This window comes from Gossypium arboreum, chromosome 3 (genome assembly GCF_025698485.1).
Source record: "Gossypium arboreum isolate Shixiya-1 chromosome 3, ASM2569848v2, whole genome shotgun sequence".
Lineage (NCBI taxonomy): Eukaryota > Viridiplantae > Streptophyta > Magnoliopsida > Malvales > Malvaceae > Gossypium > Gossypium arboreum.
In genome coordinates, this window is record NC_069072.1 from 18,167,015 (window position 1) to 18,176,885 (window position 9,871).

At 36.0% G+C, this 9,871-nt stretch overlaps 2 protein-coding genes across 2 annotated transcripts; both read left to right on the forward strand.

Moving 5' to 3' along the window:
* The first annotated feature begins 331 nt into the window (after positions 1-331).
* On the forward strand, positions 332-4,705 carry LOC108476329 (pentatricopeptide repeat-containing protein At1g13040, mitochondrial-like). The gene is given in 6 exon segments (XM_053025552.1): positions 332-1,184; positions 1,186-2,249; positions 2,866-3,533; positions 3,768-3,950; positions 4,061-4,147; positions 4,321-4,705. Coding segments are annotated over 2 exon segments (1,530 nt in total). The 5' UTR covers positions 332-713; the 3' UTR covers positions 2,245-2,249; positions 2,866-3,533; positions 3,768-3,950; positions 4,061-4,147; positions 4,321-4,705.
* A 501-nt stretch (positions 4,706-5,206) lies between these two features.
* On the forward strand, positions 5,207-6,607 carry LOC108476330 (NDR1/HIN1-like protein 6). The gene has a single exon (XM_053025553.1). It carries the CDS (start codon positions 5,335-5,337, stop codon positions 6,457-6,459), a length of 1,125 nt encoding a protein of 374 aa, XP_052881513.1. The 5' UTR covers positions 5,207-5,334; the 3' UTR covers positions 6,460-6,607.
* Positions 6,608-9,871: the final 3,264 nt, after the last annotated feature.

Sequence of the window (9,871 nt, forward strand, 5' to 3'; positions counted from 1 at the left end):
TGAAAACACTGTTTCTTTCTGGAAAAGTTGTATTATTAAAATTTGTAAAATTTTAGTTTTTGTTTGTGTTTTTAAGGTTGGATTTATGTTCCTTTTGGATACTAATGTTTATTTTCAAGTTTTATAAATGAGGGTTTTTTTTGGGGGGTTTTAGAATTTTGTTAATGTTGAATACTTTGTGATTTTTTCTATTGTGTATTTCAATTGTAAATTAATCCAAATATTTTGATAACTCACTAATTTTTATCCATCTTTAATTATTTAAATTGTATCAATCCCATGATCCGTAGGTTATTAATAAGACTCAGTTCTAATCTCATCATCTTTGCTCTCCTAATTTATAATTTTGATTTTATGATGAAGATCTATTTAAGGATTAAATTGGTAGAATTTGTAAACATAAAAGGTTAACTTTGTTGAATTTGTTAAAATTAGGACTACATTGATAGAATGTGCAAATATTAAGGAGCAAATATGTTATTAACTTATGCGTTCTGATAATTTACTAACAGTGATCTTATACCGTTTGGGCCACCGGTGATGGACGTCCATTCCTCCTACGAATCTCCGCCGTAGCCGAAATAACCATAAACACCACCATTTCCTTCCTACCTTCACTATCTCCGTTCCTGTTTTTCCAAATTCTTCTCCCACATCGATTCTGGTCGGGTCCCAATCCCTTAAAAATCATTTGATATGCATTTGTCTGTGATATGTATCACGCTCTAGGCACGCCACGTCTACTATACCGTGCTCAAATCTCTAGACTTGTTAAAGCCGGCCTCATCAACCAAGCCATCAAACTGTTCGACAAAATGACGCAATCAGACTGCCGCGTTTTTGGCGTCGACTATAACCGCTTTATTGGCGTACTTCTTTGCAGTTCTCGTTTCGACTTAGCCGAACGCTACTACTTCCAGATGTTCCCTCAGGGTTTCTTTCTCACTCCCTTCACTTACTCTCGCTTTATCTCCGCTTTATGCTCTGTCAAAAACTTTAATCTTATCCAGCTTCTTTTAGACGACATGGATAAATTGAATTATGTTCCTGATATTTGGGCTTTTAACATTCATTTGAATCTTTTGTGTAGAGATAAAATGATAGATTTAGCTTTAGAGGTTTTCCATAGCATTGTTAAGAAAGGGAGAGACCCAGATGTCGTAACGTATGCTATAATGCGGAAGGTTTAATAGTGCTGTTGGGCTTTGGAAGGAAATGGTAGGGAAAGGTTTAAGTCCCGATAATAAAGCGTGTTGTGCGCTTGTTGTTGGCTTGTGTGAGGTTGGGAAGGTTGATTTGGCGTATGAGCTTGTTGTTGAGGTCATTAAGGGTGGAAATGTTGAGTTTAGCACGTTGATCTATAATGCGTTGGTTAGTGGGTTTTGTAGAATTGGTAGAATTGATAAGGCACAGGCCATAAAGTTGTTTATGACGGAAAATGAGTGTGAGCCAGATTTGGTTACATATAATGTGTTGTTGAATTATTTTTGTAATGAGCTTATGTTGCAGGAGGCTGACAAGTTGTTTAAAAAGATGGAGAGGAGTGGGATCAGACGTGATGTCTATAGTTATAACCAGATGATTAAGGGGCTTTGTAATACTAATAAGCCAGATAAAGCATATTTGTTGATGGTGAACAAGATGGAGGCGGATGGGTCGGTTGATGCTGTTTCTTATAATACCGTCATCAAAGCATTTTGCAAGGATAGTCATATTGGAAAGGCTTACAATCTGTTTGAGGATATGGATAGGAAGGGGATTGCACCAGATGTGGTGACATTCACAACTCTTATAAAAAATTTTCTTAACAAAGGTAGTTCTGGTATAGCAAAAACACTTCTTGATCGGATGTCAGGGAAGGGTCTGTTGCCGGATTGTATTTTCTATACTACAATTATTGACCACCTATGCAAAAGAGGGAAAGTTGAAACGGCTTGTAGTGTTTTTAATGATATGATAATACAGGGAGTTGGCCCTGATGTGATTTCATACAATGCCCTCATAAACGGATTTTGCAAGTCCAAGAGAGTAACTGAAGCCATACATCTATATGAAGAAATGCAGAGTAAAGGATTCTCTCCAGATGAGACGACTTTCAAATTGATAATTGGCGGGCTCATATGTGAAAAGAAGCTCTCTGAGGCTTGCCAAGTATGGGAGCAGATGATGGAGAAGGGTTTTACTCTTGATAGAGCTGTTTCTGAAACACTGATCAATGCTATCCATTCAATAGACTATGCATGAACATGGTAGTAATTTGCATTTCAAATTCCATCATTTCCTTCTATGTTTATCTTTTGGGTGATTTTTTCTTCAATTGCTTTGACAGTACTTGGTTGTTTTTTCTAAGGGCAACGCATGGTGTGAATGATCCTTTGGACAATACTAGCACTGGGCAATGCTTTCGTTCATGTCATTCTGCTGAAAGCTGATTCCAATTCTACTATAGTTTTGTTTGCCACACTTCCATAAACTTTGAAACTAGCTTACTGGCACTTCAAAAATTGACATAATATCAAGTAGCTAAAGGATTTTTGATATTGCATTGCAGGTAGTGTTTACAGTTGACGTATAAGTTAAATCTGTTGCATTGGTATGACACATACAATGGAAGTTACATTGTGGCATTATTGTTATTAGCCACCATGTTGCTACATTTTGTTATGTTGCATGTAATGTGCATCCAACTAATCCAGTGCTTGTATATTGTTATTTCACGGGTTTTGCATCTGTATAATGAATTATTATTTATCTGGTTGGCGGAGTATTAAATACAAGGTTGATTATTTTGCAATTTTAATTGCTCTTTTGTTTTCTTTTAACCAACCGATAATGCCTCATTTAACAATAAAATTGTCTTTTCAGGGGAATTAATAGGTATTGGTGTTGAATAGCCATATGGATGGATTTTTTTGGTCAAGGCTTCTGTTTGTCTATTCTTGCCTCTATTTTCCCTTCCCACAGACTCAGCAAATATAAATCTCAGGTTTGAGCTGTTTTCTTTCTTGAATATACACAGATGAATTGTGTACTAGCAGGCAATTTTTTACGTGTAAAAGGATAGCTGTTAGGAAATAGGGTATGCAGACTACCAATGGGGAAGGCCCCAATATTTGAAAGATCATCAGTAATTTATAGTGTAAGAGCATGTTGTAGCATCAATATGAGTGTAGGCTTTGGCCTTGGTACAAATTTCTGTTTGATACTCTCTTCTATGGGCTCATGTAACCAGCCAATATCTTTCTGTGTGCGTGTGTATTACCATTGAAAAATGTGTTATGCTAGCCTTGAAATTGGACTGAATGCTTCCAAAAGCTTTTAGCTCAAAATTATATGTTACATCTCTCTGAAGTTGATAAATACTTTCTCTATATGATTCAAATAACTATATCACATATCTATGTTCCTCCTGGCCTTTTTTTCCCACTTGGCTTCAGTTGGAATCCATGTCTTGCTCTGGTGGTTCTACATATTAACCATTTGCTGTTTTCTTTCGAGGATATGGATAAGTGGAGCAGGCTTAGTGTTTTATGGTAAGTTCTTTAATTTTATTCAATCATCATCCTTTCTGAAAAGAATGATATATTACATCTTATATCTTGTAAATTAGGTAGTTATATCCTTAGCGTATGGATGCATACAATAATACTATTTCACGTTTGACATAAAAGATGATTTCAATGTCAAATATAGATTAAAAGGATCTTGCCTTCTTTCCCCCTCTTTACTTGTTGACAACTCTAATAGAGCAGTATGTCATAATCCAGGAAAAATCAAATATTATATCTGTAACTGCACCTGGAGTAAAACGAGTTATCAAGAGTTGATCATGATCAAATGAGTCCGGGATTTAAGACGTTCTCCCCGTAGTTGAAGAGAGAACTAAATTGTCAAACTTTACAAGACACGACAATATAACCTGATTGTTTTTATCATCCTGTCAGTTCCGGGTATTATTAGAACGTAAATTTTCACGTTTTCTTTTCCTGTATTATTTTGGTAACGTGTTTTAGTTATGAAGAATTTTTTTATTAATGATGCTTACAGTTCTGTTTTACAGCATGTCCACTGGGCCTTGGTCTGTTTTCAGATACATCAAGGATTTGCCAGTTTGCAATTGAAATGAGAGCCTACATATTCAGATAAGGTATCTCTTACATTCAGTGCACTGATGGGAAGCCCCCCCTTTTTTTTAATTATTCTTCTCTGTTCTTTCATAGTTTTCTAATGCGTAGCAGCAGTATGGAATTACTATAATTCAACAGAGAAATTTAAAATGGATCTTCCATTTTACCTAAAGTTGACACCATCTTTGTCCAGGTCTCCAAAAGGAATGAACTTAGATATTTCAGTCAGGTGATGTTTGACAGTCCACAAGTTAAAGAAAGCTCTGATCTTGTCAAATTCATAGATCAAAATTGCATCTTCAATGTGCTAAACATGTCGTAAAGGTTGTTAACTTGTAACATTTACCAATTGTTTTGAGCCACTTGAGAGAATCTTTCAAGTTTTAGCACCAACAGCAGATAATGACACCATATCATAAAAAACAGCAATGTACGAGTGAGCTTAGGAAAACCTTTTTTTTTTTTGCTAGAAATCTGTTTCTACCATCTAAATTTGTACACTCTGCATCCTTAATAATGAGTCCGATGTAGAATTATTAAGAATTTATGAATAGATGAAGGCTTTACTTTTGAATTAATATACTGCTTTCCATAACGAAAATCAAGAAAGAAAAACTGCAGGTGCCTTGAAAAGAACAGAAGCAAAGGACTGAAAACTTATAAATAAAGGAAACGCAAGTTAGATCGTTTTTAAGCTTTTCTGTGTTGTTTCCCTTGTTTGGGACGAGTTGAAGTTGAAAAGGTATTGCAGGTTGGGTTTAAATGGAGCTTCTAAACACGAATCAAAAAGACGGCCAGCATAAAAAGTGTTGCCATTGCCCAAAATCTAATTTTTGGCTTGGTAAAAAGAACAGCAATCTGACATTTAGGCAAATAGTGGTCCTGCTGGACCATTTTGCACCACAATACAAATGCCTTACTTAAGAAAGCCAAAAAGGGAGAAAATAGGAACGAATAGTTTTATTCTAAGCTGCCCCTACCCTTAGTAGTTCATTTTAGAAAAAAGTTAAAAATAAAATACAAAAAGGAATCAAGAATGATTACTTGCCTCCGATACTTGGTTTATGTTTGATTCTTTGCCTTTACATGAATCCTTCTCCTACATGAATTTCCCTTCAAGTCATCCCCTTTTGCATCATCAACTCGTATTTTCCCTTTGCTCCCTACTTCCATTTCCTGGTCTTATCTTTCATATTACACAACTGCAATGGCTCATCATCACGATGAAACTAACCCACATTTTGTTGATCCTGAAGAACTAACAGAGGAGCAACGTCAGTATCTACCATCTACTTTGTTGCCGCGACGAGATCATACCCACCGTATCCCGTCACGTGGTCGTCATGACCGACAACCTCAGCCAAGACAATCTCAGGAGGAACGTCCGCGGCCGCTTGGTCCGTCTCCACCGCAACCACCTCATGAAGGCCAACCTCACTTGCCATTGCATGTATGGGTGCCACCGGTACATCATGAGGACCAATCTCAACCTCAGTCGCAACCTCGTCAAGGCCAACGGCAGCCGCTTGAAATGTGGGTTCCCCCAACCTCAAAGACTCAAGTTCCAGCGCCGAAGAAGGAGAAAAGTCGGCCACGTAAGGAAGTTGGGATGCAACCACAGCTTCAAGACCAACATCCTGAAGCGTCATTGGTAAGACCACAGGCGGAACACCAGCCTAGTCCAGTAACAATGACACCACTGCACCATGATCGACAACCCCAAGAGCTACGCCCCCGCTCTCGTCTTCTCCCACAAGACCGTCGAACCAAACCACATACATGGTTTGGGGCAGTTTTCTGTATAATATTTTGGCTAGTCATTATAATAGGAGGCATAATCGTGCTTATAGTCTATCTCGTCTTTCGGCCACGTAGCCCACATTTTGATGTGATTAGCGTGACCTGGAATGCAGCTTACCTGGACATGGGTAACCTGCTCAATGCTGATCTTACAGTGCTGGCTAACTTCACAAATCCAAACAAGAAAGTCAGCGTGGATTTCAGTTACTTGTACCTGGATCTTTACTTCGAGAATACCCTGATTGCCACCCAATACATAGAACCATTCTCGGCAACAAGGGGTCAGTCCATATTTGCAAATATCCACATGGTGAGCAGTCAGGTTAAGTTGTCGATGAAAGAAAGCATGCTGCTCCAAAAGCAGATCCAGAACAACCGAGTCATTTTTACAGTAAAGGGGATGTTTCGAGCGCGATCCAATCTCGGAAGTTTCTTGAAATATTCGTATTGGTTGCACGGTCAATGTGGCATAATGCTGTCCAGCCCCCCAACTGGGGTCCTTCGAGATAAAAAATGCAAGACCAAACACTGACCGCAATCATTTGTTTCTATTTATTTTTTTGGTTCAAAGCTCATTGTAATAATATCTTGAAATTAGATTTTGCTCTTTCTTGAAACAAAGAACACTTTGAAGAAGCCTTTTCATATATATCAAAATTGATTTATTTTTTTTTTGCAAATGTAAGAAGAAATCTTCACCGATTGGGTTGGTCCCCATCTTTTTTCTTACTGCTTCCTACCCACATTTGTTTTTCAGTCCGGATCATTACATAGAGGAAAGGAGACTATATTTGACAAAGAGTGTTGAAGGAGAAAGAATTAAGGGAAAAATCGGAATCTCTGGCACTGGCAATGATCTTTGGGGTGCCTGAGGATTGATCAGAATCGTTTATTTGTTTAGTTTATATAGTAGATCATTCTCTTTGATCATGGCCGGTTACCTGTAGTTGGAGTTCTACCGCAGTTGAGTTTTTTCTTTAGTTCTCCTTGGCAATCTTTTTTAATCATATTATATATATTTTTAGAGCAAAATGTCATGAATTATAACTTCAAGTATCATTAATCAAGACCATAATTAAAGGTGAGTGATTCAGCTCAAATGTAAGAGTATTATTCTTCCACTCTAAGCCACACGGCTAAGACAGTTTTCAACATTATTACCCCAACGGGTTACAAAAGAAAATAACCAGTGATTTTATTAATCAAAACTATCAGCTTGAAGTTTATTAATCATATTATTGTTGGCAAAATAGATTTCACCTATAAATCTTGTTGGACTTTATTTAAGTAATAATATGACTTCAAGAAAATTTGTCCCAAAATTTCATATTTCAATAAAACTCCTGATCAAGAAAATTCAAACTTGTTAACTACGTGAGTGCGACATCAATATGATTTAAGTTGAATATCAATTTGATCAATAATATGAAAAATTATAATTTATAATTGGACAAACATTAATCTAATTATATAATAATATTTAAAAGTATAAATAATTAAATAAAATGATTTAATTTACGAAAATGTATTTGTAATCATCATAAAATTTAGGGTAAATTACACTTGAGGTCATTAAATTATTAATAAGTTTACGTTTTGGCCACATGACTTCAAAAAAATACAAAATGATCACTGAATTATTTGCAAGTTTTCATTTAAGTCATTGAACTATATGAAAGTTTTCATTTAAGTCACTAGGCTGTTAAGATTTATTATTATTATTAAATTTGGCTAGTGAGTTTCGAGCGACGAGTCGATGATTTGGTACGGTGAATTAGTACTCCTCGACGAATAGAAAAATATATCTTAAATCTAAGTTAGTCTGATGGCTAGTGTCGAAGATTGAAGAAGAAAGCTATTAGGATTTTAGTTCACAAATTTGTGATGTTCAAAACTGTTTTATGAAAAACTTGTTCAATGATTAAAACATAAAGTTACTAATAATTTAGTAAACTTGGATATAATTTGCCCTATATTCTAAAATCTATTAAAGGGAAGATACACAAAGCATGGTAGAAGTTTAGCTTTGAGAATGTAAGTTGTGTTTTTGGGATTTTTTGATTTCAAGGAAATGTGAGAGAAAGAGGAAGAAAATGGAAAAAATGAATACAAAGAGGGCAACAATCCTAGAATTTAGATAGTGTGAGCTATTCTTGGAAAAACAATGTCTCCCGTATCAGCCTTCATTAGTTGCATAACACCTTGGGGATGATGATAAAAGAAAGTTGTTCACTTCATGATTTGTAAGCTTGCCCTCGCCATCTAGTTAGCCACGAAGTTCTTTTGTCAAGGGACAAAACACATCTTACACCTCCAATCACATCGCATTAATTATCTTATAACTGAGACAAGGTAGTACAGGGCATGCTTCTCACCAACACCATTCCTGATCATACTAACTAATGTTAGAGAATCAGTTTCAATAATTACATCCCTATACCCCATCACCCAAGTCATATGAAGCCCTTCAAAAGCATCCAAAGTTTAGCAAAATCAATGGAGCATTTGCCACCACTTGGAAACCACCAAGCCAATGAGTGAAGGTATCCTTAAAAACCCCCATTGCACTAGCAAGTCCCTCTTGAATATTACAACTGCCATAATTGTTCAGTTTAACAACCCGAATAGTCAGCTTCTCCCACCCTAAAAGAATTTCATATTTTTTATTCATGTGAGAATGTGTAACAACCTTGTCCAATATTCATGCAAACCATGATAAATACTAACAATTTTCACACAAATAGGTCTGACCTTCGCAGAAAACTGACACTTATTACGCCATTTTCATATACACCGGTTGACATAGGAGAAAAGTGGCGACCAATCTCATACCTTTAGCTTTATCTTTCTAAGCACAAGCAAATTATTAGTGTTAAAATTAAGTGACCCGAATCCTTATTTAAATAAAATACAATGGTAAAATAAAATAAAAGTAAAATCTATATAAAACTACACTTCTTTTTATTTATTTATTTTAGAATAAGGTTTTTTAACCTTATTAAACTCCATCTATTTGATATTGATTAGAATAAGGTGTTTCAATCTTACTATACTTCTATTAGAATATGGTTTTAGAAGCATATAAATAGACATAGTCTACTCCTTCTTAATTATTCAAATTCGACATAATGAATTTTCTTTTCCTCTACCAGTGGTTTTTTTCCCGAAAAGGTTTCCACGTAAAATTTGTGTATTCTTTATTTTTATTTCTCTTTTTCTTTACGATATATTGCCATTACCGACATTCTAATTTTCACAAATTGGTATCCGAGCTTCCGGGTTGTTCATCTCAATCACGGTAATGGTGTCTTTGAAGTATGAAATTCCACTGTTGGATCGCAACAACAGATTTGCATTGTGGTAGATAAAGATGCAGGTAGTTCTTGTACAGATGGACTTAGAGGAAGCCCTGCTAGAGGTAGATAAGATGCCTTCGACATTGAGGAGAAAGAAGAAGCGCAAGGATCGAAAGGCGTTAACACAGTTACATCTGAATTTGTCTAACGAAATTTTGCAGAATGTGATGAAGAAGAAGACCGCTGCTAGATTATGGAAGAGGCTGGAACAAATATGTATGTCAAAAACTCTAACCAGCAAGCTGTATATGAAGCAGCGTCTTTATGCTCATCATTTGGAGAAAGGTGGATCTATGCACGAACACTTAACAGTGTTTAAAGAAATTCTCTTAAACTTGGAGGCCATGGAGGTTCAGTATGATAAGGAAGAGATAGGGTTGATTCTACTTTGTTTGTTGCCCTCATCTTATTCAACCTTTAGATACACGATTTTATATAGCCGTGTGTCTCTCATAGTTGATGAGGTTTATGATTCTTTGACCTCATATGATAAGATGAAGCATATTGTGGTTAAAATCGACTCTCAAGGTGAGGGTCTCATTGTTCATGGGAGACAAGATTAGAATGTTGATGATGATCATGGAAGGA